Source organism: Bos taurus, chromosome 18 (assembly GCF_002263795.3).
Source record: "Bos taurus isolate L1 Dominette 01449 registration number 42190680 breed Hereford chromosome 18, ARS-UCD2.0, whole genome shotgun sequence".
Taxonomy (NCBI): Eukaryota; Metazoa; Chordata; class Mammalia; order Artiodactyla; family Bovidae; genus Bos; species Bos taurus.
Window position 1 is genome coordinate 59,812,808 of NC_037345.1, and position 26,864 is coordinate 59,839,671.

The 26,864-nt window shown below is 44.6% G+C and overlaps 1 protein-coding gene across 2 annotated transcripts; it reads right to left on the reverse strand.

Annotated features, from left to right (window-relative positions):
• Nucleotides 1-1,404: 1,404 nt before the first annotated feature.
• LOC112442366 (zinc finger protein 665-like) lies at nucleotides 1,405-26,076 on the reverse strand. 2 transcript variants are annotated; one of them, XM_059877602.1, is made up of 4 exons: nucleotides 25,967-26,076; nucleotides 13,797-13,867; nucleotides 9,276-9,402; nucleotides 1,405-4,160 (listed from the first exon to the last, which is right to left on the reverse strand). In XM_059877602.1, the coding sequence occupies exons 2-4, from the start codon at nucleotides 13,851-13,853 to the stop codon at nucleotides 1,495-1,497; spliced, it is 2,850 nt and encodes a 949-aa protein (XP_059733585.1). In that variant the 5' UTR covers nucleotides 13,854-13,867; nucleotides 25,967-26,076; the 3' UTR covers nucleotides 1,405-1,494. The 2 variants fall into 2 exon arrangements, with proteins under 2 accessions (XP_059733585.1, XP_059733586.1); XM_059877603.1 differs by having other exon boundaries at nucleotides 25,997-26,074.
• Between the last annotated feature and the right edge of the window lie 788 nt (nucleotides 26,077-26,864).

Genomic DNA, 26,864 nt, shown 5'->3' on the forward strand with positions numbered 1-26,864 from the left:
CAGGAAAGAAATGTAAACTGAACATTAAAACTGGGTCATAACATGTGGATAGAAAAAGCAACACTAAGGAAAACCTATTGAAAAAAAAAAAGAAATAGGATGGCAGGGTTTAAGAGATTAGCACTGAAACATGTATATTACCATATGTAAAAGAGCCAGTGGGAGTGTGATGTACGAGCAAGTGCTCTCGGACAATCTGGAGGGATACAGTGGGGAGAGAGGTGGGTTCAGGCGGGAGGGCACATATGTACGCCTACGGCCTATTCATGTTCATATATAGCAAAAACCACCACACTATTGTAAAAAAAGAAAAAATAATTAACGGATGGTGAGTTAGGCTGAACAGATAATCAAAGCTTTCCCACACCTAACACATTTGTGTAGTTTTCCTACAGTTTGAATTTTCTGAGGGTCAGAAAGTTGATATATTTTATTGTATTGTCTACATGTGTAAGTTTTCACTGCAGAATGGATTCTCAGATGATCTGCAATGTCATTTCTTATCACTGAACGGTTTGCCACATAAATAACATTTACATGGTTTCTCTTATGTATGAACTGCCTAATGGGCAGTTAATGCTGAACATGCACTAGAAACTCTGACACGTTCATTTCACTTGTATGTTTTCAATACACTATGAATTCTCTGATGAATTATAAGGCCTAGACACTTGACTAAAGGCTTTGTCACACTCACGACATTTGCACTAATATGTTTCTCACAACTGTCACATTTCTAATGTTTCTCTCTAGTATGAATTCTTTGATGGTTACTAAGTTCGTCATTTCAAGTAAAGCACCAGCCATATACATCATATTTATATGGTTTCTCCTGTCTGAACTGCCTGATGATGAGTTATGGTTGACTGTGCCTAAATGGTTTGTCAAAATTTTTATATTTGCAAGGTTCTCTCCAGTATGAATTCTCTGATGAACTGCAAGGTTTGCATTCACACTGAAAGCCCTGCCACATACACCTCATTTATATGGTTTCTCTCGAGTATGAACTCTCTGATGAACAGTAAGGTTTCCAGTATAACTGAACTCCTTGCCACATACATCACATTTATATGGTTTCTCTCCAGTATGAACACTCCGATGAACACCAAGGTTTGAACTTACACTGAAACCCTTGCCACATATATCACATTTATATGCTTTCTCTCCAGTATGAAGTCTCTGATGAACAGTAAGGTTTGCAGTATGACTAAATGCCTTGTCATATACATGGCATTCGCATGGCTTCTCTCCAGTATGAATTCTCTGATGAAGTTCAAGTCTTGTAGTGTGATTAAAGGCCTTGCCACATATATCACATTTATATGGTTTCTCTCCAGTATGAATTCTCTGATGAAGTTCAAGTCTTGTAGTGTGATTAAAGGCCTTGCCACACATATCACATTTATATGGTTTCTCTCCAGTATCAACTGTCTGATGAACAGCAAGGCTTGAACTTACAGTGAAAGCCTTGGCACATATACCATAATTACATGGTTACTTTCCAGTATGAAGTCTCCGATGAACAGCAAGGTTTCCAGTACGACTAAACGCTTTGCCACACACATCACATTTGTATGGTTTCTCTCCAGTATGAAGTCTCCGATGAACAGCAAGGTTTCCAGTACAACTAAACGCTTTGCCACACACATCACATTTGTATGGTTTCTCTCCAGTATGAACTCTCCGATGAACAGCAAGGTTTCCAGTATGACTAAATGCCTTGCCACACACATCACATTTATATGGTTTCTCTCCAGTATGAACACTCCGGTGAATACCAAGGTTTGAACTTACTCTGAAACCTTTGCCACAGATATCACATTTATATGGTTTCTCTCCAGTATGAAGTTTCCGATGAACACTAAGGTTTGCAGCACTAATAAATGCCTTGTCACACACATTGCATTTGTATGGTTTCTCTCCAGTATGAATTCTCTGATGAAGTTGAAGTCTTGTAGTGTGATTAAAGGCCTTGCCACATACATCACATTTATATGGTTTCTCTCCAGTATGAATTCTCTGATGAACTGCAAGGCCTGTAGCTTGACTAAAAGCCTTGCCACACACATCACATTTATACGGTTTCTCTCCAGTATGAACTCTCTGATGAACAGCAAGGTTTGAGCTTACTCTGAAAGCCTTGCCACACATATCACATTTATATGGTTTCTCTCCAGTATGAACTCTCCGATGAACAGTAAGGTTTCCAGTACGACTAAATGCCTTGCCACACACATCACATTTATAAGATTTCTCTCCAGTATGAATTTTCTGATGAAGTCCAAGTTTTGCAGTCTGATTAAAAGCCTTGCCACATGTATCACATTTATACGGTTTCTCTCCAGTATGAACTCTCTGATGAACAGCAAGGCTTGAACTTACACTGAAACCCTTGCCACATATATCACATTTATATGGTTTCTCTCCAGCATGAAGTCTCCGATGAACAGTAAGGTTTGAACTATGACTAAATGCCTTGTCACATACATTGCATTTGTATGGCTTCTCTCCAGTATGAATTCTCTGATGAAGTTCAAGTCCTGTAGTGTGACTAAAGGCCTTGCCACATACACAACATTTATATGGTTTCTCTCCAGTATGAATTCTCCGATGAAGTCTAAGTTTCGCAGTCTGATTAAAGGCCTTGCCACATACATCACATTTATATGGTTTCTCCCCAGTATGAATACTCCGATGAAGAGCAAGGCTTGCAGTTTGACTAAAGGCTCTGCCACATATATCACATTTATATGGTTTCACTCCAGTATGAAGTCTCCGATGAACACTGAGGCTTGAAGTGTGACTAAACGCCCTCTCACATACATTGCATTTGTATGGTTTCTCTCCAGTATGAATTCTCTGATGAAGTTGAAGTCTTGTAGTGTGATTAAAGGCCTTGCCACATACATCACATTTATATGGCTTCTCTCCAGTATGAATTCTCCAATGAACAGTAAGGTTTGCAGCACGACTAAATGCCTTGTCACATACATTGCATTTATACGGTTTCTCTCCAGTATGAACTCTCCGATGATCAGCAAGGTGTGAGGTTACTCTGAAAGCCTTGCCACATATATCACATTTATATGGTTTCTCTCCAGTATGAACTCTCCGATGAACAGCAAGGTTTCCAGTACGACTGAATGCCTTGCCACACACATCACATTTATAAGATTTCTCTCCAGTATGAATTTTCTGATGAAGTCCAAGTTTTGCAGTCTGATTAAACGCCTTGCCACATACATCACATTTATATGGTTTCTCTCCAGTATGAACTCTCTGATGAACAGCAAGGTTTGCACTATGATTAAAGGCCTTGCCACATACATTGCATTTGTATGGCTTCTCTCCAGTATGAATTCTTTGATGAACTGCCAGGTTTGCAGTTTGACTAAAGGCCTTGCCACATACATCACATTTATATGGTTTCTCTCTCATATGATATCTCCAATGAATTAAAAATTTTGCAGCTTGCTTAAAGACCTTGCCACACACATCACATTTATGTGGTTTCTCTCCAGTATGAATTCTCCAATGAATCGCAAGTTTTCTAGTTTGATTAAAAGCCTTGCCACACACATCACATTTGTATGGTTTTCCTCCTGTATGGATTCTTTGATGTCTAGTGAGTTCTGAGTCCTGAAGAAAGGTTATGTCACACTCATTACATTTGTATGGTCTTTTATTTTGTGTTTCATGGTCTGGTAACAGTTCTGAAGGATGCATAACAGCATTCTCATCTTTATGAGAAAAGCCTTTGCAGACATTAAGAGTTCTCTGAGATGATAAACCTGAGGCACTGACGTCTGTCACAACTTGACTACATTCAAAAATTATCCCTTCAGATTGCATCATCTGCGATTCATCCTGAAAGCTTGATCCGTGCCTTTCAAAAGTTCCATTTTCTGCATCACTTCTACTATGATGATCTCTTCCATCAGTGAGGTTTTTGTTATGGGATGTAGACAATCCTTTGTCATTTCTTTCATCATCTGTCCGCAGACAGTCAAAGTCATCTATATTTTCCTGCATCTTCCTGAGGTGAAAATCTTTGCTTTCAAGGCTTTCAGCTCTTTCAAACATCACTCTTTGAAAAATTTCCCCTTTACCACTGTCTGCTTTTGCCTGTAATTTCTTGATCATATCTATCTGAGACATATCTACAAGACATAAAGAACCACAGGTATTCTATTAGTTACAATTCATAAATAAATTATTTGTCAAACACATGACTTTCATACCAAAAGCCATATTCATCCTAACAGAATTATGAATCTTCGCAAAGATGATCTCAAAACTATAGAAAACTAAAGGAATAGAATTCTTTAAAAAAGAATGATCATATGTAATTCAAATTAATTTTAGGGTAGTGTAGTTTCAAACACAATCAGAAAACATTCATTTATGCAAACTCATGTCAGTTCTCAAAGAAAACACATTGTCCCATCATGACCTCAAAACTCATCCTACTTTGTACTAAACACACTGCTGTCTCATAATTGAGGAGAAACTAATGGTATATTGTACACACTTTATGCATATTTATACATATTTAAATGGTAAAGAACATACAGGACTAGAGAGGTGACTCACTGGTAAACAAGCTGCCTGCCAATGCAGAAGACACGGCACAGGGGGATACAATGCCTGGGTTGGAAAGATCCCCTGGAGCAGGAAATCCCAACCGAGTGCACTATTCTTGCCTTAAAAAAATTCCGTGGATAGGAAAGCTTGGTGGCCTACAGTCCATGAGATCACAAAGAGTCAGACAGGACTGAGCAACTGAGCAAACAAGCATCAATCAGGCAACACATTGGAATGGTAAACAATGCAAAAGAAGCATTCTAATGAATAATGTAAAAAATAAATGGCAGTTAGTAACTGTTCAAAAAATACTGCATTGAGAAAATAAAGAATTCTGTAAACTATACATATATTTTTTTTGCTTTTTTTTTTTTTTTGTGGACCATGTGGCTTCTGAGAACTTGGTTCCCTGACCATGGATTAAATCCAGGCTAGCTGCAGTGAAACTACTGAATTCTATCCACTGGACTGTCAGGGAATTCCCTAAAATAATTTAAAAAATAAAAAAATAAACCATTTTCCAAATACCTCTTAGAAATCTATCAGTAGATAGACATATAGGCATTTTATGACATTAACAAGTGGTTCATGTCAGTTATATTGTAAGTGAAAAATTCTCTACTTACACAATAATCATTCAATACATCAACTCCCTATCTACACAGTAATCTAAACTCACCCAGTTCATTGGCTCCAAGATATATGTAAAGGAACAAGCTTTGGGGCTTCCCTTGTGGCTCAGAGGTAAAGTATCTGCCTGGTAGTGCAGGTAACACAGGTTTGATCCCTGATCTGGGAAATTCCCCCATGCCTGAACAGCTAAGCCTGTAGGGCACACATGATGATTCTGTGCTCTAGAGCTGGGGAGTCACAACTACTGAGCAAACACACAGACACCACGCATTGCAACAAGAGAATCCACTAGAATGACAAGTTCACGCACCGTAACTACACGGTAGCCCTTGCTCACTGCAAGTCGAGAAAATCCCCTGAAGCAACAAAGACCTGAAGCAACAAAGCCAAAAACAAATAAATTTTATTTATTTATTTTTTAGTGCCACCTAACAGCACTAATTGGAGAAGGCGATGGCACCCCACTCCAGTGCTCTTGCCTGGAAAATCCCATGGATGGAGGAGCCCGGTAGGCTGCAGTCCATGAGGTCACTCAGAGTCGGACAGGACTGAGCGACTTCACTTTCACTTTTCACCTTCATGCATTGGAGAAGGAAATGGCAACCCACGCCAGTATTCTTGCCTGGAGAATCCCAGGGACAGGGGAGCCTGGTGGGCTGCCGTCTATGAGGTCACACAGAGTCGGACACGACTGAAGTGACTTAGCAGCAGCAGCAGGAGTTCAGGTTATTCACATCTGGAGAGACTATTTTAGACAGACATTTCTAAAGTATAATCATTCTTAATAGAGCTTATTTAAAAGCTCCATTGCATTCACATTCTTTCCTTAAAACTCTTCACCTGAGTTACTTTAACTATTGACAAACTTGCTTAACATTAAACCTAGGTACAACAAAAGTATTAGACAATGTTGAAGACTCAAGACCTGTCTTAATTAGATTAGCAAACAAACATTAATACTAGATATTTAATATTGAATATTTCCCAATTCACGTGAACCTGAAATTCATTTAGGTTAATTTCTCTTGTAGTTGTTTGGTTTGAAAGTGCTTACTTTTTTTTTTTACAAACAATTGAATTAGAGCTCATTTACAAATTAACCTCAGCAATATTATCCAAAAACAAAGACACACACTGAGACAAACAGAAATGCAGATCGACAGACTTGAGAGCTCTCATACTTTCCTGCTTGAGATTTAAAATCTCTTTCCCCTTTTCTTCCCACCCCCCTGCGCCATGGTTTAAAATTCTAATTTGCCCAAGACTGAAATCTCTGGAAAAATGGGTTACGTATTTCAAGGACATGGCAAAGGTGGCATGCTATGCAGGGTCGCTTCAGTCCTATCCAACCCCATGCAACCCCGTGGACTCCAGCCCACCAGGCTCCTCTGTCCATGATGGGACTCTCCAGGCAAGAATACTGGAGTGGGTTGCCATTCACTCTTCAGGGGATCTTCCCTACCCAGGGATCAAATCCACGTCTCCTGTGTCTCTCCCAGGGGCTGGCAGGTTCTTTACCACTAGAGTAATCTGGGAAGCCCTGGCAAAGGTTAACCTTAAGCTTTGTTTTTGGCACGCCTTTTTAGCAAGCTTGCTATTTTTAATTCCACATGTAAAAAGAACCGGTTTTGCACTTTCAAAGGAAAAAAAAATTCATCTTAACCAGTTTTCTCCAGAGTCTAAACAACATCATGGCCATCCTGTATCAAACAAGTTATCATTCCTTTCTATAGTCACAGCTTTATGGCTACAACACAGATTGAACAGTGCTCAAATTGACTGTGATAACAGGGACAGAAGGACTCAAAAATCTTGGAATGTCTCTCCAGGGAGATGGGGGTCTTTGATCAGAAGAATCTAAAGGGGTTAACAAACTTGCTAGGGTGGGGGAACCTGGGCTCCCGCTCCCCCCTCAGAGACAGGGGCAGTTAGAAGGGGACCAGCTGATGGAGAGGGAGACAGAGGGGTTGGGAGGGGTGTAAGGCCACAACAGGACAAAGAATGGAGAGAAAAAGGGCAGTATGGGGACACATTGGAGCTGTGGGCTGGCTAAAGAGAGTCGACTTAAAAAGTGAATATTTGATCAACCAAAATATAATGTGACATTGTAATATGGATAATCATCCTCACAAATCACATACTTCTTTTTGCAGTTTTAAGTTACCTTTATTTACCTCACGGTAGGCAGAAAGAATTGGAGAAGGCAATGGCAACCCACTCCAATGTTCTTGGCTGGAGAATCCCAGGGACGGGGGAGCCTGGTGGGCTGCCATCTATGGCTTTGCACAGAGTTGGATACGACTGAAGCGACTTAGCAGCAGGCAGAGAGAAGGATCCAACTTGGATGGTGCTAAGCCTGGGCCTTGGATGGTGCTAAGCCTGGGCCTTGGTTGGCAAGGGCCCCTGCAAAGGCTGAACAATCTCAAGATTTGTCCTCTATCTTACCTATGGTGCTGCAAGACTTGCACTCACAGGAGACAGTCAGGACATTCACACTCAGGGCAGTTTCCATGCAGGCTAGAAGCTAGGTCAGAGGAATGCACTGCTTTGTCTTGAAGCCTAAACAAAACTATTTATTTAATTTCCCTAACATCCTGGTGGCTCCATGGTAAGAATCTGCTTAGTAATGCAGGAGACATGGGTTTGATTCTTGTTCTAGGAAGATCTCACATGTCACGGAGACTAAGTTGATGAGCCACAGATACTGAGCTTGTGTGGTAAAACTACTCAAGCCCGTGTGCCTAGGGCCTGTGCTTCACAACAAAAGAAGCCACTACAATGAGTAACTGTGCTTCCCACTCTAGAGAATAGCCCTCTCTCGTCTCAAATAGACAAAAGACCACATAGCAAAAAAGACCCAGTACAGGCCAAAAAAAAAAATATCTTGCCTTCATCTCTGTGGGTGCTACAGCACCACTGGAGGGTGCTGTACATTTCACATGTCAAAGAACAGAGCTGTAAGTTAGGGAGAAGAAAAATATCCTGTGAGAGTTCACAAACATTAAACATCTGTATTCTCACAGAACTCTCCCACTTGGAGAGTTTCCCAAACACCATGAACGGCGTGGCTTCCTCTCTGTCCTTGTGACAGTTGACCTGTGATCACACTGTGGATACTTTCCCACTCGTCTGGATTTTTGCTATTAGCACTTCATTCTCCACAATCCAGGGGTCTTCTTCCTTGTGCCACAAGAATGGAGATAATGTTCAGATCAGAAACAGAACTTCCTACTTGGAAGTAATGCCATATACTGTGGCTTCTTCCAGAATCCAACCTCTTTTTTTTTTTTTTTAAATGCATCTGTTATTTTTAATACATCGGTGTATTCATTTCCTTTGGCAGGGGTGAGTGATAGCTGCTGCTTTGTCTTTTCCCCAAGTTGAGCAAGTAGGGGCTACACTCCAGTTGCAGTGCTCGTGCTCCTCACTTGCTGCGGCTTCTCCTGGGTGCATGGGCTTCAGGAGTTGTCCCATGTGGGCTCAGTAGTTGCAGCTTCCAGGCTCTAGAGTGCTGGCTCGTAGTTGAGGCACAGAGGCGTAGCTGCTCTGTGACATGTGGGATCTTCCCAGACCAAGGATCGAACCCGTGTCTCCTGCATAGGCAGGTGTAGAATGCAGTTCTTTTGTCAGCCAAGGAGTGAGGATATTATAAACCGACAGAAAAATACTTCTCAAATGAATTTACTATCTGTCTCCTTCTGAATGCACAGGGAACAGTATAATATACAGTACAACATGCAGCAGGTATCTAGTTCCTATCTAAGAACTACTGAACCAAGAACACAGGGCTAGAAAACAGGCAACTGGATATTTCAAAGTTTGAAATCAGCTTTATAAACACTCAAGCTGTGGAGAAACTCCTTGTGCATCACACAGTGGGCAGGTCACCTGAAGGAAAGACAAGTTTAAACTCCTGATGCCAATCAGGAAGCTTTACATGTGTGAGTCAACAAGGTTTTGAGCTTAGTCAAGAAAAACGGGAGATCTCAAAAGGTAAAGAGGGAACATGCAGAGGTACCCCAGGGCAGATCCCCACTTCAGAGGGAAGTGATCCTCACCCACAGACAGCAGGTTCCCGAGGGTCTCCACCATCACATCCTTGTACAAGGTCCTCTGGGCAGGGTCCAGGCATTCCCACTCCTCGGGAGTGAAATCTATGAACACATCCTTGAAGGTCAACTGTGCCTGAAATGAAAACACATTTCACCAATGGGCCCTGAGGAAGATTCTTAGTTTCACACAAAATGAGAAGAGGTGAGAGGGGTAACGCTCAATTCAGATGAAGTAATACTCTGACAGATACTTTAAAAGCTGCTTGAAGCAAACTGTTGGTCTGCAATCGAATTTATAATTTCCTCTTTTTCCTAAGATTATGATATCCTGCAATCAACAGGAATTTGTCATGTATGTGGACAATACATGAAAAATACAGAAATTAAAACCAAGACTGGGTTGTCTATGCAGAAGTGTTAACATTCAACACAGAGTGGCATTCACGATCTAGATGAGTTACAGCAAGACTGGTGTCTTCAGAGATGACAAAGTCCACTGTGACTTTATTTTTTTAATTAATTAATTTTACAATATTGTATTGGTTTTGCCATACATTGACTTGAATCCGGCATGAGCGTATATGTGTTCCCCATCCTGAAACCCCCTCCCACCTCCCTCCCCATCCCATCCCTCTGAGTCATCCCAGTGCACCACCCCCAAGCACCCTGTATCATGCATCAAACCTGGACTAGTGATCTGTCTCACATATGATATTTTACGTTTCAGTGCCATTCTCCAATATCATCCTGCCCTCGCCTTCTCGCATAGAGTCCAGAAGACTGTTCAATACATCTGTGTCTCTTTTGCTGTCTCACATACAGGGTTAGCGTTATCTTCTTTCTAAATTCCATATATATATGTTAGTATGCTGTTTTGGTGTTTTTCTTTCTGGCTTACTTCACTCTGTATAATAGGCTCCAGTTTCATCCACCTCATTAGAACTGATTCAAATTGATTTGAATTGAATTTGAATTGAATCAAACTGATTCAAATGTATTCTTTTTAATGGATGAGTAATAATCCATTGTGTAAATCTACCACAGCTTTCTCATCCATTCATCTGCTGATGGACATCTAGGTTGCTTCCATGTCCTGGCTATTATAAATAGTGCTGCGATGAACATGAAAACACACTGACTTTTAAAGAACACACATTGTGATGATGATGACATCATCACACTGACAACAGATGTTTCAGCAATTCCTACAAACTAAGCATTATCCTAAAGACTTTACACGGATGAACTTGTCATCAACATAACACCATGTTAGAGAAAGATCTGTGTCCACCTTCAGTTCAGTTCAGTTCAGTCACTCAGTTGTGTCCTACACTGCGACATCATGAATTGCAGCACGCCAGGCCTCCCTATCCATCACCAACCCCCGGAGTTCACTCAGACTCACATCCATTGAGTCAGTGATGCCATCCAGCCATCTCATCCTCTGTCATCCCCTTCTCCTCCTGCCCCCAATCCCTCCCAGCATCAGAGTCTTTGCCAATGAGTCAACTCTTCGCATGAGGTGGCCAAAGTACTGGAGTTTCAACTTTAGCATCATTCCTTCAAAAGAAATCCCAGGGCTGATCTCCTTCAGAATGGACTCGTTGGATCTCCTTGCATTCCAAGGGACTCTCAAGAGTCTTCTCCAACACCACAGTTCAAAAGCATCAATTCTTCGGTACTCAGCTTTCTTCACAGTTCAACTCTCACATCCATACATGACCACTGGAAAAACCATAGCCTTGACTAGATGGACCTTTGTTGGCAAAGTAATGTCTCTGCTTTTCAATATGCTATCTAGGTTGGCCATAACTTTCCTTCCAAGGAGTAAGCGTCTTTTAATTTCATGGCTGCAGTCACCCTGAGGAGTAAATTCTGTCACTCTAACTAATCGCTCAGATCAAACTGTTAAGAAATAAGCCAACAGTACCTGAGCTCAGGTGGTTGGGAGTGACAACTGAACCTAGAGAATCAACCAGTTAACTACCAGAGAAGGAAAGAGCATCCACAGAGAGTTTCCTGAAAATACCTGAAACAAGTTCAAGGAAGCTGAAATACAATAGAACAGCATAAATGGTCACGATACAGGGTCACACCCTCTCCCATCGCGACCCACACAATGTCAGTAATCTTACTACAATTTACATCATTCATGTGATGATGCAGAAAAAACTTAACACCATGAAATACACTTAAGATAGAACTGAAACTGCTACAAAGAATACACCATTATTTATGAGAGGATGTTTTTGTAATAAAACCACGGAGTTATATATCCATGCATTCATGCATGCATGTGTAAACACACAATTGATTTAAACAAAAAGAGTTGTCTTTATTTTTTTTCTTTCATTCTATCAAAATTCATTCAGCCTCAGCTTTGTGCGTCAAACTTGAAATACAGCAGTGAACATGATGGAGCTTACAGTCTAGCAGCCAGCCAGCCAATTTCATCATCTAGCAGCCAGCCAGCCGATTTCATCCACAATTTTAACGTTACTACTGAAATAAGTGCTCTGACACAGGCCTGGTGCTAAGACAAGATTAAACAGAAAGTCTAAGCTACACTGAGAAATCAGACAAGGTCTCTGTGAGGAAGAAACACTTAGGATTGGCAAGGTGGGAAACAGAAGAGTGTTGCAAGCAGAGAGAACAGCCTGAGTGCCGGCTCTGAGGCAGGAAGATATTCACTGAACAGCAAGTCAGCCAGTATGACTGGCACACAGGGAATGTACATGGGGTGATGCCAGGCAGAGGCTAATTTATGCAAGATCTATGGATTTGGGACTTTATTCCAAAAGCTACTGGAAGTCACTGAAGAATCTGCAGGAGGAAAGCTAGACACTTAGATTTGTTTTTCAGAGCTCAATCTACTGTGTGTGGAAGTTGTTCTTTACCTGCTTACTCATGCCAGACTCTTTGCAACCCCGCTGACGGCAGCCCTCCAGCTCCTCTATCCATGGAATTCTCCAGGCAAGAATACTGGAGTGGGTTCCCATTCTCTTCTTTCATTTTACTTCTTCATTCAGTAACTGTCAACATTCTATTTCTTTTTCAAAGCCTATTTATTTTGCTTATGTTGGGTGTTCATTGCTGTGAGTGGGCTTTCTCTAGTTGCAGCTGCAGTGCCCGGGCTTCTCCTTGCAGTGGCTTCTCTTGTTTTGGACCACAGGCTCTAGACAGTGCAGGCATCCATAGTTTTGGCTCCCGGGCTCTAGGGCACAGGCTCAGTCGTTGTGGCCCATGGGCTTAGTTGCTCTGAGGCATCTTCCCGGACGTGGGATGGAACCCACGCACCCTACGTTGGCAGGCATATTCTTAGCCACTGTACCACCAGGAATTCGTCAACATTATCTTATTCTAGTTCAAAAAAAATTAAAAGTAATACAAGCAGAAAATAACACAGAAGATTTCTTCTAATCTTTATAAAATACCTGTATTTAAAGAATCCACTGGGCAATGCAAGAGATGTGGGTTTTTGCCTGGTCTGAGATCCCACATGCTGAGAGGCAACTAAGACGATGAGTCTCAGTTCCTGAGACAGAGCTGTAGAGCCCAGGAGGTGAAACTAATGAAGCCGGCGCGCTCTAGAGCCTGGGCTGCAACACAAGAGAAGCGACTGCAATGAGAAGCGTGTGCACTGCAACCAGAGAGTGGCCACCACTCGCCAGAACTAGGGAAAAGACACTGAAGCAATGAAGATACAGTACAGGAAATAAATATATTTTTAAAATAATGTGATTTTTATCATTAATTTTAGGTATGTACTTATTAATAAACTCCACAATTTATTATTTTATTCCATTAAGAAAATACTGAATCAAGACTAGTAAAGTTGGAGAATTCCCTCATGGTCCAGTGGTTAAGATCCCTCACTTCCACTGCAGGGTTTCAGGTTCAATCCCTACTCAGCGAACTAAGACCTTGGAAGCTGCATCATGTGGTCAAAAAAGAAAGAAAAAAAAATTAGTAAGCCTGATTTCACAGTTTAAATTAGATGGTGTAACGAAACACTCCCTAGCCCTGACATCTCTTTCTGAACGTTCCATTCCATTCCCAAAAACTTAAGTTTTCAAGGAGGTGCTCATTTAGTTTTAAATGTACTATAAAAAGTCAGAACTGATTTCCCCTCATTGGCCTCTTTGGCAGATTTTACCGATACTGTACATGTTAATACCTGAGGTCCATATACAGCTTCTTTACCCTGGTTAAAAGAGAGCAGACAGCGCATCCAGATGGGCCCTAAGCAACCCCTGCTGCCCAACAGCACCGAGACCCTGTCTCCAACCCATGGGTGAGAAGCCCTGCCCAGGATGGTGCTCACGGGAGCCTCCTCACAAGGTCCACGTCACCGGGTCATGGGGAGACGGGATCTAAGTGGAGATGACAGGCCCTGAGGGAAGGCCCCAGGTGAGTGCGTGTGTACTGGAGTCAGACAGGATACTTCAGAGTCAGACACGATTAGCGAGTCCAGAGAAGGGCATTTCAGGAAGGCAGTGTGAGAATCCACTGAGAATATGACCCTACCTGAGAAAGAGCCATGCCTGACTCCTGTTCTTTCCTCTTCTGGGCTCCTTCGTCCATGAGTCTTCACAGTTCTATCATGAAAGTTGAAAACATGCTGTTTAATGCATATGGTCAACACACCCCCTTCCTGAGCCCCAACTATTCACATAGGGAAGCCCTCATCGTGTGGAACAGACAGTGCTTTGTGGCCACTGTCTCAGGAGGGACTCAGGACGGTCAACTCCCACAGAGAGACCAACACGGGACTTTCCCACACTTTCTCTCGGATCACACTCCCCTCCTGGTGAGGCTTCATGTCCACAGCAGCAGGGGGACCTCCGCTGACCCCATGATCCCCTTCAGGTCACACAGTAGGCCCTGGTCCAGCCCCACTCAGAGCAGAGTGCCCTCCCCTCCCCCAGGGCCCGATCTCAGTCTCAGAAGTGAAGGCCAAGAGCCCTGGTGCTCAATGCAGGATCCAGATCGGAATCATCTGTGGCCTGTGCACATTCCTGGGGCGAGGCCCCACATGAGAACCTGAGGAGCATGTCTGTTGGGGGAGGGGTACAAAACATGCCTGGGCAAAATGCCTCATGCTCTCATGTGATGCCTGTGTTGAGCACTAGTGAAGGATTAAGTCCAGGCCATCTCCCACTTTCTTCTTTTCCAGCTTTACTGAGACTAAGGAGAAGGGTTCTGTGTACATATATCATACACCATGTGATCATGTGACACGTGTACACTGTGAAATATTTATCACAATCCACGAACCAACACATCCATCATCTCCAAATTCCCATGTTCTGTGTGTGGTGAAAACACTGACAACGTACTCTCCTGACAAATTCCCAGCAGGCAGTAACAGAATAGGATAACAACGGTAAGCATGCTGCACACATATCCCCAGGACCCACTCATTTTACAACTCAAAGTCTGTACCTTTTGACCAACATCTCCCCAGCCTCCCCACCTCCCAGCCCCAGATTACCACCATCCCACTGTCTGGTACTAGTGAGTTTCACATTTTTACATTCCACAGATAAGCGAGCACATAGAATATCAGTCTTACCCTGTCTGTCCTAATTCAGTTAGCATAATATTCCCTACATTCACCCCAGCTGTTCCAAGTGACAGAAATCTCCATCTACATGGGAATGGATAAGAAACCCTTCCTCAGAGATCAATGCAAAGAAATAGAGGAAAACAATAGAATGGCAAAGCTAGATCCCTCTTCAAGAAAATTAGAGATACCAAGGGAACATTTTATGCAAAGATGGGCACAATAAAGGACGGAAACGGTATGGACCTAACAGAAGCAGAAGATATTAAGAAGACGTGGCAAGAATACACAGAAGAACTGTACAAAAAAGATCTTCATGACCCAGATAACCACGATGGTGTTATCACTTACCCAGAGTGAGACATCCTGGAATGCAACGTCAAGTCAGGCTAAGGTGCATCACTATGAACAAAGCTAGTAGAGGTGATGGAATTCCAGTTGAGCTATTTGAAATCCTAAAAGATGATGCTGTGCAAGTGCTGCACTCAATACGACAGCAAATCTGCAAAACTTAGCAGTGGCCACAGGACTGGAAAAGGTCAGTTTTCATTCCAATCTCAAAGAAAGGCAATGGCAAAGAATGTTCAAACTACCGCACAATTGCACTCATCTCACATGCTAGCAAAGTAATGCTAAAAGTTCTCCAAGCCAAGCTTCAACAGTATGTGAACTGTGAACTTCCAGACGTTCAAGTTGGATTTAGCAAAGGCAGAGGAACCAGAGATCAAATTGCCAACATCCACTGCATCATCAAAAAAGCAAGAGAGTTCCACAAAAACATCTACTTCTGCTTTATTCAAAGCCTTTGACTGTGTGGATCACAACAAACTGTGGAAAAATCTTAAAGAGATGGGAACACTGGACCACCTGAGCTGCCTCCAGAGAAATCTGTATGCAGGTCAAGAGGCTACAGTTAGACCTGGACATGGAATAACAGACTGGTTCCAAATTGGGAAAGGAGTTAGTCAAGACTCTCTACTATTACCCTGCTTACTTAACGTACATGCAGAGCCCATCATGCGAAATGCTGGGTTGAATGAAGCACAAGCTGGAATCAAGATTGCCGGGAGAAATATCAATAACCTAAGGTATGCAGATGACACCACCCTTATGGCAGAAAGTGAAGAAGAACTAAAGAGCATCTTGATGAAAGTGAGAGAATGACAAAGTTGGCTTAAAAGTCAACATTCAGAAAACTAAGATCATGGCATCAGGTCCCATCACTTCATGGCAAACAGCAGGGGAAACAGTGGAAACAGTGTTAGACTTTATTTTGGGGGGCTCCAAAATCACTGCATATGATGAGTGCACCAATTAAATTAAAAAACGCTTGCTCCTTGGAAGAAAAGCTATGTGTATGACCAACCTAGACAGCATATTAAAAACCAGAGACATTACTTTACTAACAAAGGTCCATCTACTCAAAGCTATGGTTTTTCTAGTACTCATCTATGGATGTGAGAGTTGAGTATAAAGAAAGCTGAGTGCCGAAGAATTGATGGTTTTGCACTCTGCTGTTGGAGAAGACTCTTGACAGTCCCTTGGACAGCAAGGAAATCCAACCAGTCAATCCTAAAGGAAATCATTCCTGACTATTCCTTGGAATCATTGATACTGAAGCTGAAACTCCGATATTTTGGCCACCTGATGCAAAGAACCAAGTCAATGGTAAAAACCCTGATGCTGGGAAAGACTGAAGGTGGGAGAAGGTGATGACAGAGGGTGAGATGGTTGGATGGCATCACCGATGCGATGGACATGAATTTGAGTAAGTTCTGGGAGTTGGTGATGGACAGGAAAGCCTGGCATGCTGCAGTCCATGAGCTGGCAAAGAGGCAGACATGGCTGAGCAACTGAACTGAACTGAACTGAATATGCCATTACAAATATGTGTGTATATTTGCCTGGGTTACCCATGAGGACTTCCCTGGGAGCTCAGCAGGTAAAGAATCTGCCAGCAATGCAGAAGAGACAGATTTGATCCCTTGGTTGGAAGGATCCCCTGGAGAAGGGAATGGCAACCCACTCCAGTATTCTTGCCTAGAGAATTCCATGGACAGAGGAGCCTGGCAGGGTACAGTCCCTGGGGTCGCAAAGAGTCTGAATGACTGAGTGACTAACACTTACACGTACATGTTTTCAACCTGGATCCTGGGGCTCTTTAATCAATAGAAATAGTTATGAGACCAGAGGGGAATTTCAAGAAAGGCTTTACTGGGACTCTTGTTGCAGTAAGGAGAGACAGAAAAAGAAGTGTGTGCCCCTGGTCCTCCCAAAAAGGGGGATGAGCTGATCCCTTTGCTTATGGCTGGAAGGAAGCTGAGGTGATCTGCTCCGCCTCACGCCCCCCGGAGGTGCTGTGAGCCGGGATCACGGGAAGTGACCTGCTTTTGCTTCTGGAGCCTCAGAAATCAAGCTTGGTTTGTGGTCTTTTTACTCATTGTTCAGAATTGCTGTCCGCTCATGAATGTGGTTATACTTCTTTTGTTCAATTACACTTTCTTTGAGGTCTGTTGCCCGAGAAGACGTTCATCCAGGTAAGAGAACTGCAGTAAAAGGTCCCAGGACCCAGCCTGTCTCATACACACATCACGGTTTCATCATCCACTCAGCCGAGAACAGACATTCAGGTTGTTTCTACAACACATGGCTGTTGTGAATCATATAGTATGGGTTACGGGAGTGCAGGTTACTCCTGCAAAATACTGATTTTTGCACAGGACTTCCCTGGTGGCCCAGTGGTTAAGAATCTGCCTAGCTCTGTGGGGGATGTGGGCTCAATCGCTGGTGGGGGAACTAAGACCCCACAGGCGGCGGAGGGACTAAGTCCAAGCACCACACTAGAAAGTCGGTGCACTGAAACCAAAGATCCTGCAGGACGCAGGCAAAGCCAAATACATAAACAGTTTTAAAAATTTTGCTTTTCTCAGCTATATAATTAGAAGTGAGATTGCGCGATCCTATGCATGTTCTATTTTTAATCTTTGGGTAACTCCGTACTGTTTTCCATGTACCATTTACTTGCCTTCAACCGTTTACAACCATTAACTGTACTGTGCATGTACATGGCAGACGCCCGAGACCTGTAAAGACGATGAGAGAACAGTAGAGGAATCCACTGCGCTGGCAGCAACAAGTAGCAGCTGCGTCATCTCCAGAATAAGCCTCTGTACTACAGGTTACTGTGGAGCTGATAACCCTCGGAATCTAAGAACAAGCCTTCACTGCATCATGGCAAAGTCTTCTGCCATCAAAGCTGAGGCCCAACCATTGTGCTTTGAGGCTGAAAGAAACTTCCAAACCTGCATCTGGGCCAACACACTCCCCAGAGACCTAGTAATAATCCACCCATGCTGCTAGGCAATCCCCAGAAGGTTCCAAGCCTTAACAACTCCTGTGTTAATGATGGAATAATACACACGAAGACGCCCAAACACCAACCAGACTCAAGACATCTTATCAGTCACAGTGACCCCAGCAGCCCCAAACTGTCATCACCAAAATCTAATAATACAAGACAGATGTGTAGGCTGATGCACACGCCCCAGTGCAACTTCAACATCTTCCCAGGAACACACCAACTTCTCTTTTTTTACCTTCCATCTGAAATCTTCTTCATTAGTAACTTAAACTAACAGAAAAACTACAGGTAATCCACAAAGTGATCTCCTGAATTTTAATGACAGTTATTCTACGGGTCTGATTCTTGCCCTCCCTAAAGACACCAGAAAATCCACTGTGTGGAGGGGGTGCTGTGGGGCACCTCCTGGATCCCCTCCCCCTTCTCTGGGACCACTATGCCCATCCTCCTGCACCCAGACCTTTCTGTGGACTCAGCTCAGGCCTTGATTCTAACACGTGGCAGAGTAACAGGCCTCTTCCCAATTCCACTTCCTTCCTTCCTTCCTTCAGAGGTGTGATCATTTGTTTCCCAACGAAACCCAGTCATGCAAACCTCAGTCACAGCATCTGTGTCCCAGGGAAACTGAGCTAAGACACTATGGCACACCCACCATTCCACGCAGCCCACAATCGGCCATGAGCCCACATTCAGGTCCTCCAGGTAGAACTGAGACCACCTTTGTCAACAGTTCCACACACCCTGTAATCCCACAAGTATGAATGTCTCTCTCTCTCACACACACACATATACATACCACACCCCCAATTCACTGGGTTCATCCAGAGGCCTACTCTTGCTCCCACAAGCCTCCTGGAGACTCTGACAAACTCCCCTTCACTTTCCCCCATTTTTATACCTCTTCATGCATGGTTGAACAAGAGGGATAAACAGCAGAGACCAAGGGCATGAGCATCGCAACAGAGTTGCGCACAAGCTGCAAATCCAAGGACACTCGGCACTCAGTAGAGAGACCAAGGAGCTGGCCCTCCTGGGAAAACTTGACTTGGGATATCAGATATCGCAACTTGGGATATCAGAAAGTTTAACAGGCCCTTGAGATTTGGTTGGATTGAGCTCAGTAAAGAATTAACAAAGATAGAGAGACCCCAGTCTCACTGACCCCTGTTCTCCCGAGTGGGAGCTAACTGGAACATATCCCAGGTCTTTAAGGAAGGGGGGGGGGGGGGACTCCTTCATATCCCCTTGGATTCCAAACCTTCTGGCCACTCTAACCACAGTAAACTCAGCATCCCCTGCTCTGAGCAGATGAACTGGCCTCTGTCCAAGATGTTCCCTGGGTGGTCAGAGCTTAGAAAACCTGGGGGCTGCAGTGACCTGTGACACAGTGGACTAAAACATGGGGACATCTCAAGACACTACATCTATCGGGTTCATTAGGATGCCCCACATCTTTTTCCTTTTCAGTGATTAAGTGTCCACATGGGGTAAGGATCAATTAGAGTTGAAATGTCCAGAAGAGGTACAGGAACCATCATCACCTATCCTGTCCCCTCTGTCTCCCCTGAGAATTCTTCAGCCCAGCCCATGTTCCTAGTCCTCACCTCCAGAACGAGATGCTGTGAGCATCGAGGGAGGAAGAGGTGCATCCTTCAATGAAGGGAAAAGAGGAAAGACTCCAACAGTCAGAGGACAAGGGCATTTCTGATGAAGGTGATTAATATAGGGGCAGCAAACCTGGTTAATATGGGAAGGAGATGGGGAGACCTCGCTGGCCTAGACCTGAAAGAACAGAAAGAGCAAGGGCCACGGTGATTTAATGACCAAAAAGGCAAGCGTAGAAACTAAGATTCGAGACAGAGAAGGTTTTGGTGTCTATGAACAAGGACTAAGTGAGTGTGACCAGGACAGACTGACCATGAGAATGGGGTCAGCTCCCAGGATGAGGCTGGAGACACTGGCAGTGACCTGAGGGTGACAAAGGGCTGTGGAGCCACCTGAGGAGTCAGGATGCTGCCCTGAGGACACGGGGAAGCCAGTGGAGGTGGGAGGCCTCCCTGCAGATTGACCCTTATTCACAGAAGACATCTGCTGATAATCTAACTCTAAGCATATGTTCCTGCCTCCATCCGACTGTTGTCCTTTTTCATTTTGCAAAACTGGGACCCATTTCAAATTCTAATAACACCTGGGCTCTCCCTCCAAGAAGAACTGCCACACACAGTCACACACCCAATTTGGCCAATCATTTCAGAGGTCACTGTTGCTCAGATTCTAGACCTGAGGCAAACATCATCAGATCACCTCATTGCTCACTAGTTACCAGATCACATAAAAGAGAGGAAAATGGAATATAGACTAACTGCTTAAATTAGGTCATCACTCTTAATATAAAAGATCACTGGCATTCTTCCTCAGTACTCATCAAAACAGTCTACATCTATTTACTAGTTACCAAAAAAATGCTTTGAAAATATAACATCAAGAAGAAACAGCAAATGGGCCTCAAATAAACATGAAACAAACCTAAAGTGAATCCGCTTGTTAAAAATTTTTCCACTGAAGAATTATGGTGTCAAGTGAAAAAAAAACATTTGAGAACATAGCATACCTAGAAAACAATGACACGAATTAATTACAGGAGGGCAACAAATTTTATTTCAGAAGCGAATAATTCTTTACAAGAAAGTCGGTATTGAATGATCTAGGTATTGAATGATCTAATCTATCCCAAGCTACAAAAAGAATTAACTGGAAAGAAAGGAGAAAGCAAAAAGGAAAACGATCACAAAGAATATGTTTAATGTTCCTGGAAAAGGCACCATGTAGTAAGAGAGTCGGTTCTGCAAATGTATCTTTTAATACAAATAATTAGAAAATGCACAAGCCTTACAGACAGAAGTTTTGCAGTTCTCATCTGTATAATGTAAAGAAGCAAGTTTTAAATTTATTAGACCCTAAAGCGCAAAATCAATGTGGTCGTTTTGTCACTATGTCGTGTCAGACTCTTGCGATCCCATGGGCTGTAGCCCGCCAGACTCTTCTGTCCATGGGATTCTCCAGGCAAGAATACTGGAGTGGGTTGCCATTTCCTTCTGCAGAGGATCTTCCCCACTCAGAAATTAACTCAGGTCACCTGCATTGCAGGCAGATTCTTTACTGACTGAGCTATGAGGTAAGTCAAAAATCAATGTATCACGACTTCATAATCCTTATCCAACCAATTCCTCTCCTGGATCTAGTCCTCTCCCTCACCTGCACACTACTTGTTTCCACTTCATTTAGTTGATCTGTTTCCCTACTTCTTTCTCCATCTCTCTCCCTTTCTCTTCTCCTCTGCTCTCCAGCTGTGCCTGTCCTACTCTTTACTTCTTCCCTGACTCCCATCCGGCCTCTCTCTGCCATCTGTTCCCTGCAAAATGCTTCTAACCCAACCTCCTTGATGATCCTCAATCTCCAAGAATTTCTGCCTTTCTTCCTCCATCTCTGCCCTCCCTTCCTCCCAACTCTCTGGCACCCCCAAGTGGCTACGCTTCCTTTCACCTTGCTTGCTTTCTCAGCTCCTCCAATTACTGGATGTGAGTGAAAGTCCCTCAGTCCTGTCTGACTCTTTGCGACCCCATGGCTGTAGTCCATGGAATTCTCCAGGTCAGAATACTGGAGTGGGTAGCTGTTCCCTTCTCCAGGGGATCTTCCCAACCCAGGGATCGAGCGCAGGTCTCCCGCATTGCCAGCGGAGCCCCCTTCATCTCCCACCAGGATACTGTTCTGTAAGCCAAGGTTCCAACTTCTGTATCCCCTTTGCGGGCTCTCTGTGTGAACTGCCTCTCCACTGTCGCCCTCTTATTCAAGAAGTCCTCCTCCTGCAAGGGCCAAATTCCACCTGGTGGAATTTGGGATGGAAGAACCACGGGGGTCAAGTGGTTGGCCCAGGTCACCCACCCCGACACAGGATCAGGGGAAAGGTCATTATGAAACAAGGCCGAGGAGATATGGGCGCTGACAGGGAGTGGGTCTCAAGAGCGGGGCGCGCTCCCCAGAATCCCAGGACCTGGGAGAGGACGTGGTTTCCGGGGACCGAGAAGGCGAGGCTGAGGACCGCGGAGCGTAAATGCCCACCTCGTGGAAGAGAATTTTATGCGGCGCAGGAAGTGCAGAGGGGACAGTAAATGGTTTTAAGACGGAAGGAGGTGCGAAACGCAGCGTTTCAGAGTTCCAAAAGCAGGAACCGGCTGCAGTGCAGACTTTAAACCAAAAGGGAGGCGCCCCTTCGCCGCTCACAGAGACGTCTGAATTTGCTGGGGTTGGTAGGGCGGGCGCGGGGATTTAGAGTCAGCAGAGACCCTCAGCTCGGGGTACCGAAGGAAGCCGAGTGAGAGCGGCACGTGTGACTAAGAAAGAGAGAAACTCACGCCGCGCTAAGACAGCTGCACCGCCGGCTCTCCGCTTCCGGATGTGGGAAGCTGCGCGGGCCAGCACTGAAACGGCGGGGGCGGCCTGGGGAAGCGGAGACAAGCTGTCAGGGTGCGGGTCATGGAGGGAAGCCGGGTCTGCCTTGCACCTTGGGAAAGTGAGACTGGCGGGGCCTCGGGGCGCGGCGGGCGGGGCGGAACAATTCAATAGTGTAATCTCTGAGGAAGGTGACTGCAGGAAATTAAAAGACCTCTGCTTCCTGGAAGGGAAGTTAAAAAGCAAAAGCATCACATTGACAACAAAGGTCCCTATATTCAAAATAATGTAATGTTAGTTGCTCATCGTGACCGACTCTTTACGACACCATGGAGTCGGACTCCTCTGTCCGCCAGGCTCCTCTGTCCCGGGAGTTCTCCAGGCAAGAATACTGGAAGTGAAGTCGCTCAGTCATGTCCGACTCTTTGCGACCCCACCGACTGTAGCCTACCGGGCTCCTCCGTCCATGGAAATTCCAGGCAAGAATACTGCAGTGGGTTGCCATTTCCTTCTCCAGGGGAATTTCCCGACCCAGGGATCGATCCCGGGTCTCCTGCATTGTAAGCAGATGCTTTACCGTCTGAGCCACAGGGGAAGCAAGAATACTGGAGTGGGTGGCTATTTCCTTCTCCAGGGGATCTTCCTCACCACGGATCAAACCATGTCTCCTGCAATGCAGGCACATTCTTTACTATCTGAGCCACCAGGGAAGCCCAGATATAACGTTAAGTGCTATGGAAATAGTTGAGATGAGTGGCAAATTCAAGTTGTGTTTTTTGGAATATCATGGATTTTCTTCCCCAAATATTTTCCATGCTTCGATTGAATCCATGGATATGCAGATACAAAGGGTCGACTGTATTTTCTTCTCTCCAAATATCAAGTTCCTAGCAGTGGCAACCCACTCCAGTGTTCTTGCCTGGAGAATCCCAGGGATGGGGGAGCCTGGTGGGCTGCGGTCCATGGGGTCGCACAGAGTAGGACACGACTGAAGCGACTTAGCAGCAGCAGCAGCAAATATTTAATATCATATACAGTTTCAAATTAAATTCACGGGTTTTTTGTTTGATTTTGCTTTAACCTGTCACCTAAAGTGAAAGTGAAGTCGCTCAGTCCTGTCTGACTCTTTGCGACCCCATGGACTCTAGCCTATCAGGCTCCTCCATCCATGGGATTTTCCAGGCAAGAGTGCTGCAGTGGATTGCCATTTCCTTCTCCAGGGGATCTTCCCGACCCAGGAATCGAACCCGGGTCTCCCGCATTGCGGGCAGACGCTTTACCGTCTGAGCCACCAGGGAAGCCCCTAACATATTGCCATTGAGTCTTTGGATGTGATATCTAACCAAAAACAGCTGCATATGGTAACCCTCTGTATGAAAGGTGTAATAGGTAAGGAGACATTTTTGTGGACTATTTTAAAAACATGATAAATGGCATTATCAACATTATTCACGATTTAAATATTATATATACATTGCAGATCATCTCCATTTCAACAATTATGTAAGGGGAACAGTAGAAAATAAAAATTTCATAATGTTCTTATGCAGTGCTTAAGCAACTGAATGTTTTATCTGAAGAGTCTATGATATAAAAATTAGAATCAAAGTTTTGCTTTTTGAATGCTGGTCCATAAAGAAGGCTGAACATAGAAGAATTCATGTTTTTGGATTGCGGTGCTGGAGCAGACTCTTGTACAGCAAGAGGAGTCCCTGAAGACCATCAGTCTGTTGGGGCTGCTTTGAGGAGGGCAGGAGGAACTCCATCTTGAGGCCTGTCAGCCATCTTAAGACAGCATGTGAACGGGGCCCCGACTTTGCCCAAGAATGAGGAAACTATTTTTAAAGTAAAACCAGGTCTCCTTGGAGACCTCCCTCCCCATAGATAGCAAAGATTGGAGTTAAGGTCAGGCTGCCCAGGTTAGATTCACAATGAAGATATCCCCCATGAAGTATAATTATTGTTCCCCTTTAACCTTAATTGTTAGTTCTCCCTACACCTCCATGTTGTAAAACGAAATCATATACATCAAAAAAAGTTGCGCACATGTAAACAGTCACTTGCTGCTGCTGCTGAGTCACTTCAGTCGTGTTCGACTCTGTGTGACCCCATAGACGGCAGCCCACCAGGCTCCCCCGTCCCTGGGATTCTCCAGTCAAGAACACTGGAGTGGGTTGCCATTTCCTTCTGCAATGCATGAAAGCGAAAAGTGAAAGTTAAGTCGCTCAGTCGTGTCCGACCCTCAGCGACCTCATGCACCGCAGCCTTCCAGGCTCCTCAATCCATGGGGTTTTCCAGGCAAGAGTACGAGGGGTATAAAACCGAGTCTCTCGAAAATGTCAGGGTCCTTGTTCAGAACCGATTCCCCTTGGACCTGCTGGGGTAATAAACTGTACTCCGCTGTCTTTGAGTGTCCTCCGAGGTGTGCTTTGCGACACTGGATTCTCATTTTTCCATAACAAATCCTAAAGGAAATCAACCCTGAATATTCACTGGAAGGACTGATGCTGAAGCTCCAATACTTTGGCTACCTGATGTGAACAGCCAACTCACTGGAAAAGACCCTGATTCTGGGAAAGATGGAAGGCAGGCAGAAAAGTGGATGAGATGGTTGGATGTCATCACCGACTCGATGGACAGGAGTTTGAGCAGGTTCCGGAGATGGTGAAGGGCAGGAAACCCTGCCTACTGGCACAGGGTTGCCAAGAGTCCGATAGGACTGAGCGAGGTAACAAAGACCCACTCCAGTATTCTTGCTTGGGAAATCCCATAGACACAGGAGCCTGGCAGGCTACAGTCCCGGGGGATCTGACTGAGCACTGCGACCATTTTATATTTCTCTTTGATTCTAATGCTCATACAAGTAACCAGCATCACTGAAAATAATCTCCTAAAATGAAGAGTCTTTGTAATCAAGTCTTTACAAATGAAGAGTCTTTTTAGTCATCAGAAAAGGACAGTAATACTCTTCCCTACCACTCGAGAAAGAACTTCAGCTCCAGCACCAGTCCCAAAGCTGAAATTCTAGACTACTTCCTGAACACGCGATTTGATACTTATAAAATTATCAAGTGCCACGTCATAATTAAAATGACTTTTTCCTTATAAAATACTACGTATTTCGTGCACTGTATGTGTTACCTCAGGATTTTACATCCAAAGGAAACTAGACCCTGGGCCTCTCACAACGACTGAATTTATTTGGGCTGGAGGAAGGGGTCGGGGAATAGCGAGGTGCGAAGTGACTGGAGACCACGGATAGGAAGGAGAGGGGACCCCACAGGCGCAGCTTAACAACAACAACAAAAACAAAAAAAGTACCTCACGTTTCCAATGGTCGGCCGCATCTACCAAGTCTCGGCTTCGGGAATTGGCTGTAGAATCGCTTGCGTCGAAGGGGAGACTCGAGACTCCTCAACCACTGGTATCAGAAGAACGCCACAGGGAGGGGCGGGGCGTAGGGCACCCTCCGGCGCCTGGGCGTGTGAGGGGCGGAGCCGAAAGAGGCCGAGGGGGACCGAAGGGGGCCGAGCGGGGCCGAGCGGGGTCGAGAGGGGCCGAGCGAGACCGAGAGTGGCCGAGCGGTGCCGAGCGGGGCCGAGCGGGGCCGAGGGGGGCCGAGCGGGGCCGAGAGGACACCTGCTGTGTTCTTCCTTTTGGTTCCCAGGTATCTTGTCAGGGTTTAGAAGTATATGAGGGTCTTTCCCGTCTTGTGTTGCATCATTGATTCCTCATAACTGTAACAGTTTTAAAGTAAAAACTTAAAATCCTGTGGGATAATTGCGTTGGAAAGAAAGGTTTCCCCTTAACAGGATTCCTGCTGATAAGGCTGAAGCAGTTCAGTATGGGAACTGAAACCTGGTGTGGTGGCTGGGCTGGGGATCGTTAGGGGCGGGTGCGGGTTGATGTGGAGTGGTGGCTGGACCCAGAATTATTCCTGCAATTAGAATTAACTTAAGCAATTTAACGGAGAAGGCGATGGCACCCCACTTCAGCATTCTCGCCTGGAAAATCCCATGGATGGAGGAGCCTGGTGGGCTACAGTCCATGGGGTCGCGAAGAGTCGGACACGGCTGAGCAACTTCACTTTCACATTTCACTTTCATGCATTGGAGAAGGAAATGGCACCCCACTCCAGTGTTCTTGCCTGGAGAATCCCAGGGATGGCGGAGCCTGGTGGGCTGCCGTCTATGGGGTCGCGCAGAGTCGGACACGACTG

What these genes read in the sequence shown, in the direction of transcription:
- LOC112442366 (XM_059877602.1), bottom strand. Translation starts at nt 13,853, where the DNA reads ATGGACGAAGGAGCCCAGAAGAGGAAAGAACAGGAGTCAGGCATGGCT. An exon ending in CAGGCATGGCTCTTTCTCAG is followed by an intron (nt 9,403 to 13,796) that starts GTAGGGTCATAT and finishes TTTTCATTTCAG; the next exon opens with GCACAGTTGACCTTCAAGGA. An exon ending in CGGGAACCTGCTGTCTGTGG is followed by an intron (nt 4,161 to 9,275) that starts GTGAGGATCACT and finishes TATGTCTTGTAG; the next exon opens with ATATGTCTCAGATAGATATG.